Below are 25,825 nucleotides of genomic sequence, written 5' to 3' on the forward strand. Positions count from 1 at the left end.
ACAATTCAGTGTTTCCCAAAACCATCGTTCTAACGAACATTTGCAAACAGCATCGCAAAGTTGTGTAGTTGGAACGACAGCTCTCGACCTGTAGTTAGAAGCAGAGTTTCTAGTTTGCATGACATGTGGACTTAATAAATCCGTATCTTGAGCAAAATAAGCAAGCTGACATTCAGTACAACCTGTGTCTTTTATTTAGAATGCATACAAATGTCATTTACGTCTTTTAGTTTGTCAAGAGATTTAAAGCACCGTTTCTGAAGAGTGTGCATGTGTGAACGTGCTCTATTATGTAAGAACGAGCCTATGACTGAATCTGGAAATGAAGCAAAATAACTGAGAAAAATGAGAAATAGTCCTCAGATGTAATAATGTCTGTGATTTATAGCAAAACATCTAGCGTTAATTCGATCTCAAACAGATTCATTAAGAGAAGTTATTACTCCAGCACGTGCATGACGTCATTAACCAACGTGGTTGAACGACCACTTTGCGACAATATGGTTTCGGGAAACAGTCGTGACTAGCTAGTTGATTTCTTCAACGATGCATCGTACTACGGTAGTGAAGCAGCGAGCTACGTCGTTGTTCGGGAAACGCACCCCAGATCAACTACTGTGATTGCAGAGCAAAAGTTTGAGGGAATATCTTTGAGCAAGTTAGTAGAAACAAGTTTGTGAAGCTAGTTACTCTGAATAATGTATATGCCATTATAGTATTTATTAATATTTTGACTATATATATATATATATATATATATATATTTAATGGTTTAATGGCATAGACATGTATGTCAAATATGTGCAAATTGCAGTGCTGTGTAAGTGTATAAAAAAACGTTTTTTATATGTTTTTGGCCCTTTCTTTCAGTAAAGATATGAATATTCAGCTCTATAGGAGAATTTTATTGCTCAAAGGTTGCTGTTTCAGCTCTCGGGAGACCTTAATGGAGATTTGAAGTATGTTTAATTGAAGTACCACCGTCTCTGTGATGTTTCTTATAAAATGCCTTTAGAAAAATGCAAATTAGACACAAATAAGAAAAGCATCTGACAAGCAGAAGCGATTGCAATTGTAAAGAGATTGTTTCTCCTCTCTTTTGGATTAAAGGTCCTGTTGAGTGTGTAAACACATTGCGCTGAATAAACACACATGTTTCAGAAGTGTGATCATGCAGCAGAAAGCGTAAGAAATGTTGTGTGGGTTGTTTCTGTTGCCTTGGGCATTAGCAAGGTGGTTTGAAAAGTTCACATTAGTTTGGTTTAGTTTGTGAAAGATGTGTTGTCATGTTAGTTTAAAATATTTCCATCCATTCATTTTCCAAACCGCATTTCCTATGTAGGGCTGTGGGAGTTTAATATTTACTCGAATGAATGAGGTCAACACAGACGTTAAACTAACAATCCACCAAACTCCAGCTCCAAGTATTATAATATGTGACCCTGGATCACAAAAGCAGTCATAAGTTGCACTGGTATATCTGTGGCAATAGCCAACAATACATTGTATGGGTCAAAATGGTCGATTTTTCTTTTATGCCAAAAACGTACTCGGTTACTAATGTAACCTCGGTTCTCTCTAGAAGAGGGAACGAGTATTGCGTAAGGTTAGCTTACGCATCGGAAAGTCTTCTTTCTTCGAGATCTGAAGCCAAAAAATTATCCTTAATTTTGTATACATTGTCAACGCAGTGCAGCAGCCGACAGACCTAGGCAGGCTGTATAAGCGTGCTCATTGGCTGCTCGGCGGCAACTGCTTAAGCCTATCGGTGAGCGCTCTGAACGCGGCAACCATTGAGGGCGCTTCGCGCCCTCCACACCCTTCTAACCGTCAGAATGGGTGTGGCCAGCGTGTATATATACAGCGCTCATAGGCTAAAATTCTGGTTTTCGCAGTCTGAAGCGCAAAAGCTCGTGGCGCGACACGGCAGGTTACGCAATACTCGTTCCCTCTTCTAGAGAGAACCGAGGTTACATTAGTAACCGAGTACGTTCTCTTACGAGAGGTCTCTCGTATTGCGTAAGGTTAGCTTACGCATCGGGAACCCTTTGTCAACGCCGTGTGCGCCGAGCATCCAGCCCATGAATCCCAGGGAACCGGGGAAAACACTCTGCTGGGAAATGTGGCCGGTCGGAGAGACGGGCCAGCGCAGTACAGGCACTTCATGCAGCATATGAAATAGAGCGGCGCGGCCGGTCTATAAACATATAACAGTACAAATAGTAGGGCCGGCAGAGCGAGCCCATACAGTACATAAGCACTCATAAGGGTAGGAGAAAAACGACATAGTCGGTCTCACATGAAGGGAAAAATTCCCGCGCGACAGAGAATAATACGGGCGGCCAGCAGCGCGGGCCAGCACCGACAACAGCGCGTAACGGGAAATAGGAAACAGAGCGGATCAGCCGGTCTGAGTCAAACACTTCACCCTGAGTATAGTACCAGAATAGCGCCAGCATATGAACGTAGTCTGCACACGAGAAATGGGCAGAGCATACATGTCACTTATGCTGACAGTATTTTTGCCTGTAGGGCAGGAACTTCCAGGTTATAAAACCTCACGAATGTTGATGGGGAGGCCCAGCCCGCCGCCATACAAATACCGTGATTAGAAATTCCGCTGGACCAGGCCCACGACGAGGCCATGCCTCTAGTGGAGTGGGCTCTGAAGCCCAGAGGGCACTGCAGGTGTCTGGAGGCATAAGCTGCTGCTATCGCGTCCACTATCCACCTGGACAAGCTCTGTTTCGAGGCGGCAAGACCCTTGGTGCGTCCGCCGAAGGAAACAAAGAGCTGCTCTGAACGCCTGAAAGCGGCGGAGCGCGTGATGTAAACTCTCAGCGCCCGGACAGGGCATAGGAGGTTATCACTGTCCCCACTGTCGGATGCTGGCAGAGCCGAGAGGGACATAACTTGTGCCCTAAACGGGGTTCCAATCGCTTTGGGGATGTAACCGTGTCTCGGTCTGAGAATGACTTTCGAGTCATTCGGCCCGAACTCAAGACATGCAGGGCTAACAGATAGCGCGTGCAAATCACCCACTCGTTTGACTGAAGACAGAGCTATCAGAAAAACGGTTTTAAGCGACAGATACTTTAGATCCGCGGATTCAAGCGGTTCAAAGGGAAAAGCCTCTAGGGCCGCTAGGACCAAGGACAGATCCCACGAGGGAACCGAGGGGGGCCGCGGGGGATTCATCCGTCTAGCTCCTCTGAGGAAGCGGATAATGAGCTCATTCCTTCCCATTGCCCGGCCGCGCGTCGTCTCAGCGAACGCTGCAATAGCGGCCACATATACTTTGAGCATGGAAGGGGATCTGCCCTTTTCCAACAGCTCTTGTAAGAAGGAGAGCACCCGCGGGACCCCGCATGCGCGCGGATCCAAGTTTTTAGTAGCGCACCATTTAGAAAACACCGACCATTTAGACGCATAGAGCCGTCTCATGGAGGGGGCTCTCGACTGTGTGATCGTGTTCACGACCCCTTCTGACAGGTCAACGGGTATCCGTTGATCACCCATGCATGCAGCGACCAGCGCTCTGGATGGGGATGCCAGATCGATCCACCGGCTTGGGAGAGGAGATCCTTTCTCACCGGGATCGGCCATGGGGGTGAGTGCGACAGCCTCACTAGCTCTGGGTACCAAGTTTGGTTTTCCCATCACGGGGCTATAAGCAGCACTGAGTGGTGCGTTTCTCTGATCCTCGAAATGACCTGTGGCAACAGGGAGATCGGAGGAAAAGCATACAGCGGGAGGCTGGGCCATGTCTGGGACAGCGCGTCCTCGCTCTTCGAATAAAACTTCAGGCATTGAGCATTGTCTTTCGACGCAAAGAGGTCGATTTCCGCTCTGCCGAATAGGCGCCAGAGAAACTGGACTGTCTGGGGGTGCAGAGACCATTCTCCCGGGGGAATGTTGTCCCTGGACAGTCTGTCTGGACCGACATTCAGGTGGCCCGGCACGTGCGCGGCTCTCAGCGAGCGCAGCGAGCGGTAAGCCCACACGAGAAGGCGTTCTGTCAGCCTGCACAGATTCCTGGATCTGACACCGCCCTGTCGGTTCACATAGGATACCACGGACGTGTTGTCCGAGCGGACTAGCACATGGTGATCCCGTATGAATGGGAGGAAGCGCCTGAGCGCGTTCTCGACCGCTATCATCTCCAAACAGTTTATGTGGAGGCATTTTTCCCGGTCTGACCACAGGCCAAAAGCCGGTTTGCCCTCGAACAGAGCGCCCCAGCCTGAGGTGGAAGCGTCCGTCGAGATAACTTTGCGGTGTGAGATAGCTCCCATTGTCACTCCCCGCTGGTACCAGTCGGCCGCTAACCAGGGCTTCAGAGCTGAAACGCAGCTCTGAGTCACTCTGATGCGGATACCGCCGGAAGCCCATGCTCTGTGAGGCACTCGGGCATTCAGCCAGCGTTGTAGCGGGCGCATTCGTAAAAGACCCAGCCGAAGCACTGCTGCGGCTGAGGCCATACAACCTAGTAACCTCTGAAATGTTTTGAGAGGTACGGTGCTGCCCGGCCGAAGGGACGCGGCCAGGCGTCGAATGCAGCGAGCGCGCTGTGTCGACAGGCGGGCCGTGTACTGATATACCGGACCGTCGAAGGCGAATCTCAAGAATGGCCTGTGACGGGGTATTATCAGGATCTGAAAAGCACGCGTCTTTTAGATCGAGAGATATAAACCAGTCCCTCGGGCGAATTTGCGCGAGAATTTGTCTGGTTGTGAGCATTTTGAACGGTCTTCCCATAAGAGCCTCGTTCAAACGTCTCAGATCCAAAATTGGTCTGAGAGCTCCGTCCTTCTTGGGAACGAGGAATAACGGCTGTAAAAGCCCGACTCGCTCATGGAAGGGGAAACCGGTTCTATAGCCCTTTTGCACAGAAGTGTAGCTATTTCTGCTCGAAGTAGATGTGCTACTTCCCCATTCACTCTGGTCTCGATACGCGCTTGAAAGCGCGGAGGGCGGCGAGCGAACAGCAGAGTATAGCCCTGTTTTACTGTGCTTAGAACCCGTTCTGATGCGCCTGGAATAGTTTCCCACGCTTTTGCGTGTGCAGCCAGGGGCAGAATGGCCTCCGGGCTCCGATCGCCGCGCATCGCGGGCTCGAGAGATCGAAACGGAGGGGCGGGCGCGGCGCGCGCGCTCTTGGTGCTTAGATACGGCGGATCGCACGCAGCGATAGCTGGCCGTTTTACACACAGTGTCCCGGTGGCTTTAGACGGGGAACATAAAGTGTGAGGCGCGACGCGCGATGTCGGGGGCGAAAATGTTCGTTAGTATGTGTGAGCGCTCGAGGGCGGGCACAGGAGTTACATTCAGGGGCGGGCGCGGCGCGCGCGCTCTTGGTGGTTAGATACGGCGGATCGCACGTAGCGATAGCTGGCCGTTTTACACACAGTGTCCCGGTGGCGTTGGACGGGGAACATATAGTGTGAGGCGCGAAAATGTAGTTAGTATGTGTGAGCGCTCGAGGGCGGGCACAGGACTCACATTTAAAACATGACCGGTCGTGCGAGGCCGTGTGACAGAGCGGGCAGTGAGTAGGTGTGGGCACGGAGAAGTGGACACGTGACCTACTTTTAACACTAAAGCGGCTTTTGCCTGCTTCATGAGAGTGGGCTCTGTGAGAGACACGGGATGTATAGTGCTTGTGTACAGGGGTGAGCACAGAACGTGGGCACATTCACTGTACTAGAAACACATACGGCGTCAGCCGTGCAACCAGACATTATGCTCTTTTGAAATTTATCTGGGTTGCCGTGAGAACGGCGGATGCGCGCAGGCGAGCGGGTAGATACCGGCTCGTTGACTGCGGGGTAAACAGCTGCAGTAGCCGTGGCAACGGGGACTGACAGAGCGTTAAGCTTCGACGGTGGTCCAGTCGCAGGGCTGCGGGATTTAACCGTCTTTTCTTCTCTCGTGTTTAGACGCTCAAAAATACTCGAGCACCCTGAGAAGGTGTGGTGCGAGAGGCGGGTTCGCTTTCTGTAAGTAAGAAAGACTGGCCGCGAGCTCGGAGAAGCAAGCAGCATAAATTTTATTTTCCCCGAGAGCTGGGATCGAACGCGGATCTCTCGCATGAAAGCGTATGATACTGCCACTGAGCCACAGGGGAAACACATAAGCTTTCAGTTAGCGCGAGCATATAAAAAGCGACCTCATGTGTCGCGTCGGCGTTTGTTTGCAGGCGAGCGTGTGTTTAAAACAGGCTCGTTTACTGCAATAGTAATATTTCCAGTCGCCTGAACTTAAGAGGGGACTGAGAAATGTATGAGGATTGGCGGTTGTCCAGCCGTAGCGAGACTAACACACTCTCTTCTCTTTTCGCCGGTGAGTGAGGCGCGCACGCTGAACGCTGCTCGTGACCGTCCGCTTTGTCATCCCTTGAACGGCGCAATCTGCGCGGCCCAACGAGGGAGAGAGCGGGCTTGTTTTCTGTATGTAAGAAAAACTGGCCGCGAGCTCGGAGAAGCGAACAGCATAAACTTTAACTGCCGCGAGAGCGGGGACCGAACTCCGGTCTCTAGCTTGACAGTCAAGGATTCCGCCACTGAGCCACAGGGGTGAATACATTAGTATCATGTCTTGTGACAGCGTTTGCTTGCAGGCGAGCGTGTATTTATAACAGGCTCGTATACTGCAATAGTAACAATTCCAGTCGCCTGAACTTAAGAGGGGACTGAGAAATGTGTGAGAATGGAGGTTATAGTCCAGGCCACGGCGGGACGAAAACACTCTGTTCCCCTTTCACCGGTGACGCGCGAGGACGGAGTAGCTTTCTTGTAACGTAAAGAGAGCTCAGACCGTCCGCTCCTGCCATCCCTTGTGAGCGGCGCAGTTTGCGCGGCTCGAACAGAGGGAGAGGAAACTCGCTCCGTGACCGTCCGCTCCTGCCATCCCTCGTGAGCGGCGTATTGCACGGCTCGAACAGAGGGAGAGGAAACTCGCTCCGAGACCGTCCGCTTCTGCCATCCCTCGTGAGCGGCTCAGTTTGCGCGGCTCGAACAGAGGGAGAGGAAACTCGCTCCGAGACCGTCCGCTTCTGCCATCCCTTGTGAGCGGCGTATTGCACGGCTCGAACAGAGGGAGAGTACGGGTATCTATCACATTCGCCTCATCTCCTGACGCGGCGGCGGCGCGGGCAGAGCCGGCGGTTGAGCTGCCGGGAGGGAGAGGGCGAGAGAGAGCTCGAGGGAGAGGTTCCGGCGAGCTCCTCAGTCACAACAGTCTCCGGTGGTCGCTGCGAGCGGCGCTTCTTATTGCGCGGCCCGGCAGGGACAGGCGGAGCGACAGCTTGGTCGAAAGCTTCAAGTCGAGCCCGCAGGGTCGACATTGAAAGCTCTTCGCACTCGGAGAGTGCGGTGGCGGCGTGCCCGCGGCCCAGGCGGAGAGCGCAGAGAGGTGGCGGTCTCCGTTGCTGAGCGGGGAGCGGCACGAGCCGCAAAAACGAGGCGTTTTTACAAAAACGCCTCGTGCTCTTTTAGAGTACACACAGAAACAGTAATTATGTAAAGGATATGTCGCCGGATAGCGTAGCAGGCACGGATGGCTGAAGGCGGCGAAGACGGCCGGCTTCCTCAGGCGCTGTCCTAAGCTTGCTGGTCGCTGGTTTCAACAGCGGCGGCTCTCAAGATCCAGCGATGCGAAGAGCGTCGCTGAAGACAAGAAAATCAGAATTTTAGCCTATGAGCGCTGTATATATACACGCTGGCCACACCCATTCTGACGGTTAGAAGGGTGTGGAGGGCGCGAAGCGCCCTCAATGGTTGCCGCGTTCAGAGCGCTCACCGATAGGCTTAAGCAGTTGCCGCCGAGCAGCCAATGAGCACGCTTATACAGCCTGCCTAGGTCTGTCGGCTGCTGCACTGCGTTGACAATGTATACAAAATTAAGGATAATTTTTTGGCTTCAGATCTCGAAGAAAGAAGACTTTCCGATGCGTAAGCTAACCTTACGCAATACGAGAGACCTCTCGTAAGAGAATCATTAGGATATTAAGTAAAGATCATGTTCCATGAGGATATTTTGTACATTTCCTACCAGACATATATAAAACATTTATTTCTGTGAGTGAATGCAGCACTATCGCAACCATAAATGGACAACTTTAAAGGAGATTTTCTCAATGTTTCGATTTTTTTGCACCCTCAGATTCCAGGTTTTCTAATAGTTGTATCTCGGCCAAATATTGACCTATCCTAACAAACTATCCTTTATTCAGCTTTCATGTGATGTACTGCATACATCTCAATTTCAAAGAATTTACCCATGTGACTGGTTTTGGCCCATGGTCACATATCATATATTTATACTTACCCTTCATGTTTGGGTCAGACAATAACATGTTGCTTTAAGCAAAGCATTATTAATAATAAATAAATTGTGATTAATCATGCTTAGCTTTCCCATTCGTATGTAAATGTATTAGTATTGTAAAATTAGTTTGTATTGTGCAAAAATGTGAATGCGTATTCAGATGATGCTGGATTCACATTTCCTCTTTTCCCACTTTTTTCTCTGTCTTTCTAGTTGACAGATGGCGTGTTGACTTCAGCCGTGTTAGTTCACTGGCAGTGCACCCGTGTTAATGATGCTGGCCGAACATGCCTAATGTCCGAAAGAAAGGGCATGTGATGCTGGCGTGAGTGCTAATGTAGATCTTTAGAGAGATTGAGCTTTATTTGGATTAGTAGGGCAGTGCACTAGTTTGGGTCATTGCCGGCAGATTTCTGTACTTGCATTCCATCTTTTGTGAAAAATAAACAGCAATGATTGCTGAAATAGAGAGCTGCAGTAATGTGTACATTTATAGGCCATAGCATAAGTTATGCTTTTCCATCGGCTTTTGGATTATTGCAGAAAATAAGTTTTGTGATTGTGACAAATTCCTCACAAATGAGCAGAACATTTATGAACTTTGAAGCCTAAATACAAGAAAAGTCTAAAGGCAGAATATAAGTGAACTACACACGGTCACATGACTTCAACATCACCATCGCTAAGCTACTAACTCTTTCTATCTTTATTTTAAAATCTTTAAGTTGGACATTTTGAGTTGGAATAGTTTGCAAGAGTGCGAGAATAAAGTTAATAATAATAAGTTAAATGTATGAATTAGCTTATTCAAGTTAAGAGCAATTAAAATGTATGAGTACAAAATAAAAATCTGCTATTTCTGCTTTCTTAAACTTAAAAAAAATATTATGTAACTGATTACCTAAAATCTTTTGAGTTTTGCCAACTTATACAGTGTTTACAGTGAGGGCATTACCAAATACAACTTTGGATTTTAAAAATGTATTAATAAATATTGAAATTACCGTTGACTAAGATTAATAAATCCTGTAGAAGTTGTGTTTATTGTTAGTTCATGTTAAAGGAAGAGTTACGGCAAACAGAGTTACGGCACACACGGAGATGAGAAGGGTGTGTATGGACTTATCTAATTCTGGGGGATACGGTGAATAAGCTAAAGTCCCAAAAAGTCAGTGTGTTCCTTTAACTAATGTTAACAAATGAAACCTCATTGTAAAATGTTGAGGCCTGTTCACACCAAGGACGATAACTATAACGATAAAGATATAGTTCTAAAAATCATTCATCCTAATATAAAAGAATATCAAGATTCAACTACGATAACAACATAGAGGAACAATTTTTTTTTTCAGCTGATGAATGATAAAAACATTGACAGCCAATCAGAATCCATCCTGCTTTAAAGAGCTCAAGCATTTAAAGTGACAGTCGACAAAACTGCAGAAAAGTAATCGGAATATCGTCCGCTGGTGTGGACACTAATATAGTTATCGTAGAGTTATCTTTAAAGTTATAGTTCTTGGTGCGAACTGGCCGTTTTTTCTTGTAAAACATACTCATCTTTGTTTTATTAACGAGTAAGAAAAGTCTTTTTTCACAGTGTACCGAAGTCACACTTAAGACCCGAGAAGTTCTTTAGTTGAAGTCGTGAGGAGCCCAGAGTCTTCCTGTTAGCTTCTGCTTCTTATTAACTACTTATGTCACTTCTTGCACCTTCTCAGCCCTTCTCTGACATTTGAAACGAAAGAGAGGAACAGAAGGAGGTGCTGCACCTTCAGGGATCTGATTATATCATATCCAAGCCTACACTCGCAAGCTGCTCCGTTCGAAGTTTCACTCGTGTGTGTTGGGTTTGATTCTGGAGGCTCGTGCCAGATTGGATTGGGCATACTGTCATAATAACTGCGGATTAGATCCATCTGCTGACAGGAATGTTCTTTTTGTCGTGCCAAACGCCTCACATTAGAGCAGCTCTAAGCTCGTCGCGTTGTATCGCGTCTCTTAACACCCTTCAAGGTTAATTCTGTGCTTCTTCCTAAAACCATTGGTCATATATTTTCATTCCCAGATGCGGCTGACGAGTCTCAGGATTTGTTCAGCAAGATTTCCCATGGGTCGGTTTACCCTGGCTATGTGGTTCAGCGCGGAATGAGAAATCAAATGTGCCAGGCTTAAAATGGAACACAATGTACCCAACAGGATTTCTGTGCAGTTGCTCAAAGCCATTTTATCTTCTCCCAGTACATGCAGCACAGTATATTATTGTCCTTTATGGGTTTTTATAAGCAGGACTCTCCGTTTCAGATTTATCCTGAAGGCGTTTCCTTACAGAAAGATTGAGGAGGCACTTTGCTCGTGCTTTTCTTCGCATCAACAGCATGCTGATATAATGATATCATTGTGCACTTGTGATTCGAATCCCTTTTATGGAAAACAAAAAGGGATTTGAGCATATTCTTCTTTAAGGGTTATGCGCTACAGTTTATATTACACCAGATAATGATGCTATTGGATTGAATTCAATTTCACTCAGAAATTTCACAAAGAGTTACAAAGAAAGTAGAACAACTGAATAATATGAAGGCATATGAAGTGAGACCAAAAGATGAGAACATTTTTAACTTTGTATATGTTAGTTGACCATGGTGATTATCATTCTGTTGAGAGGCTCAGAAGATCAAGCAGGTTCAGTTGTGGTTTCAGAAATCCATTGTATAGTATTCCTGCTTGATTTCAAACAGAACCGGCTCTTTCCAGATCCTCAAACCGGATCTTAGGCATTACAATCCATGGAACGCTCTGTCAGAGCTGTTGGATAATGTGCATTATTGTGATAGATGTGAGCATCTAATTGAATCTTTAAATTGAATCTTTCATTTGATTTTTGAACAGAGTCACTGATTTGATCCTTTCTAGTTGCCTTCTTTTTTTAAAATCTCTGAATATTCTGAATCTAATCTTCGTATTGAATCATTAATCATTTTGCATCTTTTGAATTTAATGTTTTTAATTCAGTCTTTTGAATTTTATCTCTGATTTGAATCTTTGAATTGAATCAAATCATCAAATATTGCATCAAATGTCAGAACTATTAAAGGAAGTACTTACATTAGATTGCTCTACATGTACCAGAGCACAATTAGTGTTTACATTTCTATTCAGTGCCTTTAACATGATATGCTAATGATTTGAAATGTTAAATAGGACCTAATATGCCTTTTTTCCATGTTCATCTTCCTTTAGTGTGTAATGTTGCTGTTTGAGTGTGAAAAAGCTCTGCAAAGTCCCTCCATCAGGAGTTCTTCTCTATATCAGTGTCATTGTGTTTCTGAACTCCCTGAAACGCCTCCATTGTAGTCTTGAGTTTTCTTCCGGGAACGAACACATCGCAATGTTTCTCATTTAAATAATTAATATGCAGGATAAAGGGGCGGGGCCTGGTTGAGTTAGTTAGTAGTGTGTTGAAACTGGCGGTTATGGTAAGAGGCGGGACATTTCCCAAACACACTTGAAGTGCTCGACCAGTCACAACACACTGATCCAGCCGACCAATCAGAGCACAGTGTGCTTTTCAGAAGGAGGGGCTTCATAGAGACAGGAAGTAAACAGAGCGTTACTGACAGACAGGGAAGAGAGGAGCTGAAACAATGGAGAATATGAGGAAAATAATCAACATTCAAGCAGGAAAACCTGTTCTAGTAGAGGCCAGAAACAAATCAAGACTTTGAAAAAGGACATAATAGGTCGTCTTAAAGAATGGTTGGCCGAATTAGTTATTTTCAACCATTGTATTAGTCTGTGACAATTTATAATCAGTGATCAAGGCTGTCAGAGACTGAATTTATTTTATTTAGTGTTGCATTGAGAAGAGTTCAAGTGAAAGTTTCTAAAATTAAAATGAAACACAGTATTTCGTGATTTCCAGGTTGCCAGCAAAAAAGTGTTAAAGCTAGTGTCGGTTTTGGCCGTTGGCCTGTAAGCAGAATCACAGCTCGAGGGATTGGACGATTGCGACTGGCTGCATGGTGTGAAAAAGGGGGATTTTATTGGAATTCGCTGCTATTGTGGAAGGCGTCTGAAGCCGGAGCTCATAAATGACTCACAGGTCTCTCTGTCCTCAGGAAATCTCGGCTGCTGATCAAGCTTACTGCATGTTGCATTCTCCATGGCTTAGCTCGATTCCTGGGCTTTTCAGATTGATTTGCGACAGGTATATCAGCGCATTGCGAGGAAGGCTGCTTTACTTTCATAAAAAATGCATTGTTTTGCATGCTGTCTAGCTGTGAAATGTAAAAACATGGAAATGACCTAGTTTGTGCTCCTTCATATCATCTTGCGTGTTGAACGCACGTCATATTTCTCCTCTATCACTGCTGGGCATTTCTTCTGCATGACAGTCGTGTCAAAGTTAAGATAGATTTTTATTAAATATAGGCAGTGGGCAAACCCGCAGGAACATTTTATTGCTCACAGGTTACGCTTTAATAACTCAGTGCTATGCGTGTACATGAGCATGACTCCGGAATAAATCATTTTGTTGACCTCAAGTACGTACAATCTATAGTGTTTATTGGCTTGAGGAATTTCATTACTTTTATACATCAGTGTACTTGAACAGCTCCATTTTAAAGATATGGAGGTGTACTGTAGGTGTTTTTAAAAATCTGGTCGGTAAGATTGTCTCTTCTGCTCGCCAGGGCTGAATGTAATTGATTAAAAACTGTGAAATATTTTGCGTAGCTGTTTTCTATTTGAATATATAGTCAAGCTGAATTTTCAGCATCATTACTCCAGTCTTCAGTGTCACATGATCCTTCAGAAATCATTCTAATATGATGATTTGTGGCTCAAGAAACATTTCTGATTATTATCAGTGTTGTGAAAACTTGTGCTGCTTCATATTTTTGTGGAAATCTTATTTTCAAGATTTTTTGATGAATAGAAAGTCCAAATGAACATCATATAACATTATAACATTAAGAATGTCTTTACTGTAATTTTTGATCAATTTAATGTTTTTACTGAATAAAAATATGAATGTCTTTAAAATAGTAATAATAAAACAAGTCTTACAAGCCCCAAACTTTCGAACCGTGATGTAATTGGTAGAATTTATTGCTGAAATTCAATAATGAGACATGTGATTCTTCATTTAGGGCATTCTTTTTAAAAATTATATATATATATACATACAGTCAGCAGGGTGTTTCCATTAAACATAATTTGTCCTGTCAACCTCTCAGACACTGTATTAACGCATGAAAATAATCCCATGAATTTTTCCTCAGTCTCAGAGTTCAACCAAATATCCTTGCGGTGTCCCTCGTTTAAAGTCACATTTGCTCGCAGACAGTCTCTGTGTGTTGTTCTGCGTGAAGTTAATGGCTGATTAGGAAACGCGTGAGAAACACTGAGAGAGGCTGCTGTGATGAAACTGCGTTCAAAGCTCTCCCGCGCTCAGCATTTGATGTCGGAGTGTAAAACGGGGAGCGTCAGAGCAGCTGCGTTTGATCCTCTCCGTTCACAGTCTCCAGGAGCTCCACAAACACTGCTAGATTTGGAGCGGGAGAGGAAGGGAAGTTTGGCGCTGTCTGGATCTGAAGGATCATCAGGATGATGAAGACAGGAAGAGTTTATCCTCCAATCCGGAGGTGTGACGCGGCTTCAGAGTCGCAACTGATCCTACGCTTGTTCTTTCAATTACGAGCCGATGGTAGAGTCGTGTAAAGCAAAGATTTTGAAGGGTAAATAAATCAAGCTTGACAGAATACACGTGTCTGAAACATTAGACAAGTTCTTTGTAAACTATCTCCCGTACAGAACAGGGCAAAGTAGAAACTGCAGGAGCTTAAAGTAAGAAAAGAAGCGCTTTTGCTCTATTGCAAAGAAGAAACTGAGGCTTAAGATAGTTAGCGTAGGCCGTACTGCGTAGTCTATATTGCCTATTTTGTATTCTGCCTACCATTTTTATTTCTTTAAAAACATTTGCTTATTCCGAAATAAAAATGGTTATTTTGCATTTTTTTAAAAAGCCTTAACTCTTGGCAGTCCAATTATTTAGTTAAGAAAATTATGTGTTTTATACTGCACATTTTGGAAATTGCAGTAGGCCGTCAAGGGTTGTCTGTGCATAAAGATGATGATGACTATTATTATTACTATTATTATATTTTCAGTGCTATTTTAGTATAATTTTATACTAGGTAAAATGTATTAATATTTTGATTTAGCTTTTAGTTTTATTATTTGTATCTAATATTTTATTTCAATTACCAAAAATTATTTGTATTAGTTTTAGTTAATGATAACAACACTTGTTTCATACAATTAAACAAACAAGTAAACGTTTTTTTTTTTTTTTTTTAATGTCACAAGGTAATTGTGAAAGGAAGTAAAAAAAAAAATAAACACAATCATAATATCTAAAACCCCAGTTAAAAGTCAAACTTGCAATTGTGAGATGTAAACTCACAAATAAAGTTGCGTGAAAAAGAGGTTGTGTTTTTCTTCCCTATCTGAGTAAAAAAAAAAAAGGCTTCTGGAACAAGAACAAATGTGTCCTCGTCATCAGAGAAGAGAAGAGATGAGCTGCAAGAGGGAGGAGAAGTTGTTTTGATTAAAGATTATGTGCAAGGATAAATCATGTATAATAAAATCTGCAATATTCCATAAAAAATATGAATTTTGATTTTATGGTAATACAAAGTCATAATTATTTGTATTTTTACTCTGAAGCAAGCTTCTATATTAATTGGCACACCTGTACTGTATATTCTGCATATTTCTACACTTGATTTTCAGGTTTTCACCCTTAGTCCACCCTTAGATAGTAAAAACTCATACTCGCACAGCACTTTCAGGCTTGATCAGAGAAATCAACACAACATGTCCTTTCAGATCTCTCTGTGAGCGATCAGCCGCCGACCGTCTGCTCCTCTCAGTGCGGCCTTGACCTTTGGAGAGCGCCGGCACATGATGGACAGAAGGTGTCTGGCATACAAGCTCCTGAGTCAAGTATAAAGATAGAGAATGACATGCAATTATCAGAGGCGGTTGGGAGTAGATACTTGTCTTCTCTGAAGGCTAGTTGTGAGAACGTTGCCATTTGAGCTCCGTCAACAAGTGTCTGTGAATCTTTGCAAATGTTGTATCCTGAAAGAACCCATATTGACTCTGAAAATGGACATGCATTGAGCGGACAGCTCAGTCCAGTGTGGTTTGAGAGACACCTTTGACCTGTTCTCAATGCAGTTCTTCACTCTGAAAACCACTTTAAGCTTGGCACAAACCGCGTTTAGAGGTCCCAGGGTGTGAGTGTATAGTGTAGTGTCTCTCTAGAATAAATTTCAGGCCAACTCGTTTCTCTGTTCCTTCCAACAGCCTGGAAGGCAACTCTCAAATGCATTCACACACTCATCTGTTCAGCCAGGGCTAACGTTTCCCCATTGTTCATTTCTACTGCAGGTCAATATATCTCCAGGATGCAGTAAAGCATTGACCAAAATGTTGTTCTGTCCGTATTGTGGAGGAATGCCAGGCCTCAGACCCTGTGCCAACTACTGCCAGAATGTGATGCGGGGCTGCCTGGCCAACCAAGCCGACCTGGACCCAGAGTGGAACCTCTTCATCGGTGAGAGACAGCTTGCTTTTCAAATATTGATTTCTTCTTTTGGATTATATTTTCTTTCTTTCTTTCTTTCTTTCTTTCTTTCTTTCTTTCTTTCTTTCTTTCTTTCTTTCTTTCTTTCTTTCTTTCTTTCTTTCTTTCTTTCTTTCTTTCTTTCTTTCTTTCTTTCTTTCTTTCTTTCTTTCTTTCTTTCTTTCTTTCTTTCTTTCTTTCTTTCTTTCTTTCTTTCTTTCTTTCTTTCTTTCTTGCAAGCATTCTATCTATCTGTCTATCTATTGAGTCAGCTGTCCATCCATCCATACATCTATTGTTCCATCCATCCATCCATCCATCCATCCATCCATCCATCCATCCATCCATCCATCCATCCATCCATCCATCCATCCATTGTTCCATCCATCCATACAGTACATACATCTATCTATTGTTCCATCCATACATCCATACATCTCGTTATATCTATCATTCTATCATTCCATCCATCCATTCATCCATCCATCTATGTCTATCTCGTTCTATCTATCTTTCTATCGTTCTATCATTCTATCTGTCCAGCCATCCATCCATTGTTCTATTATTCCATCCATCCATCCATCCATCCATCCATCCATCCATCCATCCATCCATCCATCCATCCATCCATCCATCCATCCATCCATCCATCCATCCATCCATCCATCCATCCATCCATCCATCCATCCATCCATCCATCCATCGTTCTATCGTTCTGTCTATCTATCCATCCATCCATCCATCCATCCATCCATCCATCCATCCATCCATCCATCCATCCATCCATCCATCCATCTGTAAGTCAGTGTAATCACTTAATTGTATTATATTTATAGTTGGTCCAAACAAAGAGTTTCAGTTTTCAGTCCAGTAGGTTTTGCTTTCTGCCAAGAATTAGTAATGTCATTGCTTTAGCCGACTCACATTGAGTTCTGGCTCCATTCCAGTCTTTATTGTCCTGTTTCATTTAGAATTCTGTCACATTACCGAAGTAAAATGTGTTGTGAATGCAATTCCATGCCGTTATAGAGATATATGCAAATTTGAGAACTTGCTTTATTTAAAAAAACTCTGCTACTTTCTCCAAGGCGGTTTTCACCTCCTGCGTTATGCAAAGGCTACATCCCTGCTGCTCAATCCTGTTGAATGTTTAATTTATTCCTGTTGATGGCAATAAATATAGTTTGAGTGATGGTTCAGATTGATTCATATGACCTATAGGCACTGGCTTTAGCAGCTTAATGCCGCCCACCCACAGAACTGATACTGCGAAAGTCAAATGCGCTTTTCTTCCTCTTACCTTCATCATTCTCAATGCCATGTGAAAAATGTATGTGTTGTTTAACTTGGAAAGTGAAATTTAAATGTGTCAGTCATTTGTGCATTCAAGGCTCTTTTTTTAAAGGGGTCCAATAATGTCCATTTTTACAAGATGTAAAATAAGTCTCTGAGTGTGTATGTGAAGTTTTAGCTCAAAATACCCCTCAAATAATTTTTATAACATGATCAAATTGTCACTTTTTGAGGGTGAGCAAAAACGTGCCGTTTTTTTGTGTCCCTTTAAATGCAAATGAGCTGCTGCTTCCGGCACAGAGGGCGGAGCTTCAAGGGCTTGTGTGTGTGTGAGCATATTCTGTCATGATAATCTGTAAATCACTCCATAGATGCTCCATGAAGATAGAACGATGTTGCATGTAACTTTGCAGATGTTGTTTATGCATCAAACAGCAACATTACACACTAACTAAAGTTAAAAAAGTGAAATCATAATCAACCACTTCTTTAAGCTAAACTTCCTGATGTGCTTTGCCTTGTTTCTCAAACCACTTTGGCTTTGTTTTGCATTTTTCAGAGCTCCTTTTCTGCGCTATAGATTTTAAATCAGTATATTGCTCCCCCACAGAGAGATATCGACTGGCTTTATAGTGCCGCGGTTCGATTAGCAAAAGAGGATAATTCATTTTGTTTTGAATATTTATAGAATGGCCACACAGAAACTAGTTTTTGTTTGAAATAGCATCTCTTTGTGCGATCAGCTTGGATGGGCTGACGGTCAGGCCTGACCTTTGCTCCATGTGGCATACGTGGCATTTCCCTGTGGCCTGTGTTGATGTGCCCTTCTCACCTGCATTGATTGGCCGGCCTGTGAAGACATTCAGATCACGTCTTCAGCGGGTTCCCATTCACTGCATCGATTGAAGAAACTGTGTGGTTTACCAAACTTTCACTGGGAATGCCTTTTGGAAATTGCCACTATTGAGTTGATTACGTCGACCGGCGTGTTAATTCATTATTTTATTTATTTTAATGGACGAAGTCAAGGGCGCATATATGCGATATGGGTTAATGCAATTTAATTATAGCAGTTCCCAAAGGAAAAGCTGCTCTTTTGTAGTTAAGGATATTTAATGGAGTTCTCATGCATGTTTTAGTATAAACTTTGGCTCAGATGTTTCTCCTAACATGCATAAGAGAGAGTATTGAGCTATAAAAAAATGAATGTGGATAGCAGCTCAGATCAGAGAAATGTTTCTTTTGAGATTTCTGATTTGTTTATATATATATATATGTATATCCAATTTCTGTACATTCTGTACAACTGGCCCCCGACTGAGCCTGGGTTCTCCCAAGGTTTTTTTTTCTCCATTAGGTCACCTGATGGAGTTTTTCGGTTCCTTGCCACTGTTGCCTTTGGCTTGCTCAGTTGGGGATACTTAATTTAATTAATCAATCAACAATACTATTGATCAGCATTACCAAACGTGGACGTTTTACACTAAAAACAAACACTGATGTACTATTTTATTTAATACTGTGAAGCTGCTTTGATACAATCTGTATTGTGAAAAGCGCTATATAAATAAAGTTGACTTGACTTGACTTGACTTGACTTGACATACATATCGTTAAACCTATACCTAAAAATCTTAAAGCACTGTTTACAAGGTTGCATGGGTCAAACACAACGAAAACTATATCTTTTTGTGCATTTTGACGGGGCAAGTAACAGTCTGACTCTGAACCCATCTGACTGGGCCAGTAGAAAAAAACTAAGCACTGATATTGAAGGGCAGGTAAACTGAAAATAAATTAATATATTCTAACGGATGTCCACTAAAGGCAAGTTGAAGTGAGAACTCGTGTGCGTTTTATTTCTAATCAATCATGAGCAACATCAGAACGTGAACCAAAACCACCAAACCAATCGTGACACATATAGAGTCATAATAACAAATACTCTGAAATGGATAGTGATAATGTTGATCTATCCCAAATATTCATTAGAAACATGTTGTATTTGCAGATTTAAGCATCTCATATTACAATTCTCGCATGTAATAAAACAGTTTGGACCCATAATGTGTTTGCGCACCTCATGCTAGGATCTTTTATTTGCTAACTGTGGTTTGTTAGCCTTCCTCTGATGAATCATATTTTGCGACATCATTTTGGTCAGCAATTAAAGATTCCTGCTGCGACACACTGAAGTTTCCCGTTAAGATGAGATTCCACTGAACAAACGTAACCGTTGTAAGAAATTATTATCCTGTGTTATTAATTTTCTTTCAAAGCCGTAGGGGTTTGCATTCATCTCAATTCGTGAAACCACAGGAGACGTTATGCCACCATTAGCCTCGGGAACGAGAGCGGCCCGTGATCACGCTGTTTGGGAAGAAGACAGACGGACAGGGCGTTTCATCAGACCCAATGAGTTCCAGTTTCACAGGAAATGAGATGTTCGGTGCAAACATCAGGCCATTGGTTTATTCTTATCCTGATGAATACGCCACCTCTGGTCTGGGGTCAGCCGGCGAGGAAGTATCATTTCAGCTTCATCCTATGAGCATTCGTCTCTTTCGGCTTCTGAGTCTCAATTATACTGGATGACGCCTGAAAGGTTTTGTGTGTACAAGCACACACAGTTTGCTTTATGCACTGGCTTCTTAGACGCACGTTGCATTTTGAACTGATACTCAAATCTACACCCTGTACGGATTATACAATGACTTTCGGAAGGATCAGAGCGGATTTACGAGAGATCTCTTATGTGAGATTTATTTTGTTGTACATTTTGAGATGCACAAATATATATAAAGTGAAAAGACACTTTTTTTTAAATAAAAAGAACGAAAATATGAATTAGAAAGAGGAGGTTTTGCATTGTGACAGTATTTATTTTCATGACAGGTAGTTATTAGTTATTATTTATTTATCACAAAATGCAGTTTTTTTTTTTGTTTTACATTGTGGAATTATTTATTTTCATGACATTTAATCACATTTTTAAATCACATTTTCTCTTCCAGTTTTGTTGTACGTTTTTACCTGGACTTACTTTTACTTTTACTTTTACTTTTACAGAAGACCAGAGTGAATTTCTATGCAATGCATTAAAAAGCATTGATCTAATTATGTGTCCCATTTGCAAAAAATGAAATTTAGCACATGTACAATATAGTTTGAGGGAAAATTATCCCAGCTGTGTCATTTTTTTTTATTATCGAGGACAATTTACAAAAAGCTGTGGTTGCTTGTTTCTGTCACGGAATTAAAAATAAAAGGTAATTGTGAGTTTTTATCTCACAATGAATATATAAACTCACAATTGTGAGACAAAAAGTAGCATTTTTTTTCTTCTTTTTTTTTGTGTGGAAGAAACAAACTTCCAGAAGTTAAATGGTCTATTCCCCTTGTTTTCCACACAATCATTTATTACATTATGAAGCACCTTTCATGCAGACGGTGCTGAAGGGACAATAAAAGACCAGACAAAAGGAACAAAATACAATGTTAAAACATTTTCATTAGAGTAAAATTAAATGAATGCTTTTTAAGCATTGTGTCGTATTGCTTCTAGAAACATGCTGGTATGTCTGCGACGGATAAAAATGTCTAATTTTAATAAAGGTATATTAGAAAATGTTGCATAACATCTTACAAAAAAACATCTAAATCTTAATCTTAAAGTGCAGTAATTTCAGTTTTAATCCGTGTTTAACTCAAATGAGTTTTTGATTATAATCCCTCTCGACCTTATAAAAAGATCATGCTGTTATATAATCACATCACCAGCAAACTCAGTGTAAGCCATGCTGATTAAATACATAGATTTCCTCTGCCGTATCGATCCTTAAGGGGAAATTCAGGAAGGAACACTTTGACCTGAATGTGATATGAAGGTGGCCTTCGATGAGGTGAACATGAGCTTCTGCTGTGGAAAGCATTATCATTATGCATTGTAAACAGAGGACAGATTTATTAGACGTAATGCCTTGAAGTGATGCTTAAAGGGTAAGTTCACCCAAAAATGAAAGTTCTGTCAGTAATTACTCGCCCTCATGTTGTTCCAACCCCGTAAGACTTTCGTTCATCTTCAGAACACAAATTAAGATATTTTTTTTTTCTCTGGGAAAGTACACAAAGGTGTAAATGACTGCATCAGGTTAAAGTCGCTCCATCTTGGCTGAGGGTCTCAGTGTAGTACGCTTCAGTGTTTGAGGACATCCCTGTAGAGCTCCTAATATACAGCCTTGGATGTGTGTGTGTGTGTGTGTGTGTGTGTGTGTGTGTGTGTGTGTGTGTGTGTGTGTGTGTGTGTGTAATTGAGTTGTAGTTTGTCCTCAGTGGCTCGCTGAGAATACTTCACAACTCTACATGTTTCCAGTGGACATCATCGCAGCCATGAGGACGAGTAGAGCTGATGTAATGATGCAGTGTTTCTCTACTGTACAACATCACTCACATATTACACACATCCCTAATCATACCCTAATCACACTTCTGAGCTGATCGCCGCACGCCAGGAGCGCACAGCACTGATCTGACACCACGGAAATTCAAATATATAGATACTTTGTATACATTTACATATAAGCGTTAATCGGTTAGTTCACCCAAAAATGAAAATTCTGTCAGTAATTACTCTCCCTCATGTTGTTCCAACCTTTTCGTTCGTCTTCAGAACACAAATTAAGATATTTTTGATTATGATATGGGATTGAAACTTGCCAGCCCAAAAAGTTAGTAAAGACATTGTTAAAATAGTCCAAGTGACTACAGTGGCTCAACCTTAAGTTTATCAAGCGACGAGAATACTTTTTGTGCGCAAAAAACAAACAAAAATAACGACTTTATTGGAGGCTCACTATTGGCCAACATCACACGCATCACACACGACCAGCGTCGGCCAATAGTGAGCATCCGTTCTGATGTAAAACCCAGAAGCGCTGCGCTGTTACACTACGTCAACATCAATAGTTGAATAAAGTCGTTATTTTTGTTGTTTTTTGCGCAGAAATGGACTCCTACTGTACCCCTATTTCTGACAGTGTACGTATATATATATTTATATATATATATAATTACACACAAACACACACACACACACACCCCAATCAATCAAACTATTTGTTAATTGATTGTAACAATGGATATAGACAGACAGACAGGCATATACTGAGATTTTGGGGTGAAATGTGACCAGTATATGTTCTTGTCAGATTTCATTCACCCTTAAACACATTAAGGCTTTCCTCATTCCCAAGGACTCGCTGAGCCGGATGTGTTGAGGTCAGGGAAGGATGTAGGAGTCATTATAGTACATGTGGTGTAGGAGGGAAGCTGTACCTTTGCTTATACATCACTCACACACTTTCATGATAAATAGCCACTGCTCGCTTTTATGACCAGCACGTCATTATCATTTTTCTCGTCAGCACCTTGTTGGGATATTCGGTGTCAGGAAAAGGTGCCACAGTATAATGAATGCCTGATGGCATGTCCTCACCGCGTGGACATAGCTTAAGGATACAGCCTACATATGAATGTGCTTTAGTGCATGAGGATGAAGAACTAACAAAATATCATTTAGAAAAGCTTGAACTTTTTTGTGATTTTTTTTTTATTAATCTTTTGCTTGCTATAAAAATACACATACAATATTAAATTAAATAAAATATTAAATACATTTATTTATTAAAAGTTTTTTTATTTTTTATTTTATTATTTAATTTATGTATGTATGCATGTATTTGTTTATTTATAAATTAAATTAAATTAAATTAAATTAAAATATTTAACATTTGGTTTTGTAAAGAAAATGAGAAATCTTTGACTTTTCATTAGAGACTTCATTAATGCATGATTTATTTAGGAAATTATTTGTCGAAAAGTCGAGAATATTTAATTTGTTTGATTTTAAAATATAAGAAAGTAAGAAAGACAAAAAATAAGCTATTTATTTATTTTATTTAATTTAATTTAAAAAAAAATGTGTGTGTGGAAGTATGTATTTTCATGATCTCTTCAATATAATATATATATATATATATATATATATATATATATATATATTTTTTTTTTTTTTTTTTTTTTTTGTCTTGTGCTAGTGCAACTCCAAACATAGCCCTTCTTTGCATTAATCAGTAAATGCTAAACATGAATTCTGTCTTTATTTACTGCTGAGCCAGCTAAACCTTCCTGTCTCGGTATCGGATTTTCCCTCATGCGCCGGGCTAATTACAAAGGCTAATTAAGATTTAGGCCTGTGTTGTCCTTTGGTGAGTCCTTTGTCACCACAGTGTAAGTGATCCGCATTGATTTTATTTGCTCATTTCTTTTTAATTGCATGGTTTTGTCTCCATGTGAAATAGGAGCTTGCAGCAACCTCACAATTCATGAAAATGTAAGTCAATATTATTTCCTCCCCTTGCACAGCGTGTCCTTGTGCATGCGATATAAATCACGAGTGAAATGCATTAGATTTTATAAAGGCTTAAATGGCAATAATGGTGCATTTAAGAGGCTAATGTTGATCTCACAACAACAAGCAGAGTGGAGAGAGTGATTTTCATTTATTCAAGCTAAATAGAGATAACAACTTATGTCATCCCTTATATTGTATTATCCTTTATCTGACTGCAAAACAAGCCCATAATAGCTCATATAGTGCCTTAAATCAACCTCTTTATAATAAAGTTGTGCTTTTGTAACACATTCTCCGCCTTTAACAGTCATTTTCTGTCTGTAGAGGATGTTCTTGTATCCTATATCTGTCAATCGAAGAGCTTCATTTAGCGCTCAGATACGTCTGATCCTGTTGCGTAACTCCCCAGAGTTGTGCAACACTTTCTAATGTGCTTTTCTTCAAATGAGCCGTTTTTATCTCTTGCTTAAGCACCGAGTTAGTCATGCATCAGAAGTTCTTATCCGCTTTGAGATCGCAAATGCACGACGCTACTGTTCCAGCTGTGAGTGGAGGTAATTATTCCTCATAATTCCTGTGAGTGACAGCAGGTCAGTCAGGCCGTTGTCATCGGTGACCGTCTCCATGACGACGTGTCCAGCTGTCGGCTGTCAGGACAGTGTGAGGAGGTGCAGATGTTCGCATGGTGCCACCGAAGGTCCCTTTTGCCTTGGAGAAATGGGAGGAAATGATTTCGTGTCCATTAGTGACTGTCAGTCAAAGCAATTATTGTCTGGTTTGTGAAAATCAGACGACACAAGTGATCATATCATGTCATAGAACATTTGCTTTGCTCTAGCATATGACAGTTTCAGCCATTAGCATTAAAATAATAATAAAATATATGTATTTATTATTATTATTATTATTATTATGTATTTTTTTTCAGTAGCTGAAACAATACAAATTTCTCTTTTATTTTCCACCTTTTCAATATAGACAAATTCAAAATGAAGTATTACATATTTATAATAAACATATATAAAGCCATATATAATCCGACAAAACTTTATTTATTTATTTGTTTGTTTGTTTGTTTGTTTAAATTGTATTTATTATTTAATTTTTTTTTTTTTATCAACACTTTATGTATTTATTTATTTCATACATAAATCAGCAGGACTTTATTGTATATATATATATATATATATATATATATATATATATATATATATATATATATATATATATATATATACATATATTTTTTCTATATACATAAAATTCCAATTTAAACCTTCATTTTTGAATTCCTGAAAGAATAGAATAGTTGTGTCAGAGATGCGAAATATATATTTTTTTTTTCTGTAACAATCATTCGCAATAAGACTCATTTTGATATCATGTCGGCCAGTCCATAACAGAACGATAGACGGTGGAGAGCGTCCGTCATTGAGAAGTGATGGAGTCTCTGTGGAGTCTGATGCTCGTCCTCTCAGCACATTTAAACTCTATTCAAGGGCCGTGTTTCTTCTGAAACGACTGTCTCTATCGCTTTCACCTCCGAGGTTGAAACACACACACTCTTGGCTGGTGTACTTGAGCGAGCACTATCTCTATCCTCTTTTTCTTCCAAGTGATTGAGTCGCAGATGGTAAACGGTGACAGATCTGACAGGTACAAACCAGATCCTGAACTCCTGGCTGACAGAGAAACAGCCGAGGACCGAAATACGAGCGCGGCTGGTGTTCACTTCATACACACGTCTCACCGCTGCTCCATGAGTGGGTGTGATTCCTCCTGCGGTTTGTTATTAAGAAAGATGGCATTTTATAGAGCTGTTTTTTAAGTCAAGCCCTCACTGAGAGTTTCTATCGTTCCTGCTTTGTCACTTAAGTGCTGTCAGTCGACCTTTACATTTATTTTTGATTAAAGATGCTCCTAAATCTTGTGCAAATGCTCAATGATAAGCAGTTATTCTTGTTTGCGATGTTTTGTTGTCAATGTTCACATGTAAATATTAGAAAACAGTCCTGCCTATTTTGATCATTTCTGGAGATATAGAGCTGATTCATTGGCAGAATGGGCTGGTTGCACATGTTGTTTTCTTTCCCATAGACATGAATACATATGCAGTTATGAAAATACACTTTGCAAATGATTTTGCCCGGCGT

General features: G+C 41.5%; 1 protein-coding gene across 2 annotated transcripts in view; it reads left to right on the forward strand.

Moving 5' to 3' along the window:
* Positions 1-25,825, forward strand: part of gpc6a (glypican 6a) — a 223,758-nt gene that overhangs the window by 123,409 nt on the left and 74,524 nt on the right. For both annotated transcript variants that reach the window (XM_081362083.1, XM_081362084.1), the window contains exon 4: positions 15,793-15,958. In XM_081362083.1, coding sequence (XP_081218209.1) covers positions 15,793-15,958 — 166 coding nt within the window. The remainder of the gene's footprint in view (positions 1-15,792; positions 15,959-25,825) is intronic.

The sequence above is a fragment of the Scardinius erythrophthalmus genome (genome assembly GCF_964197995.2).
Source record: "Scardinius erythrophthalmus genome assembly, chromosome: 3".
In the NCBI taxonomy this organism is placed as follows: domain Eukaryota; kingdom Metazoa; phylum Chordata; class Actinopteri; order Cypriniformes; family Leuciscidae; genus Scardinius; species Scardinius erythrophthalmus.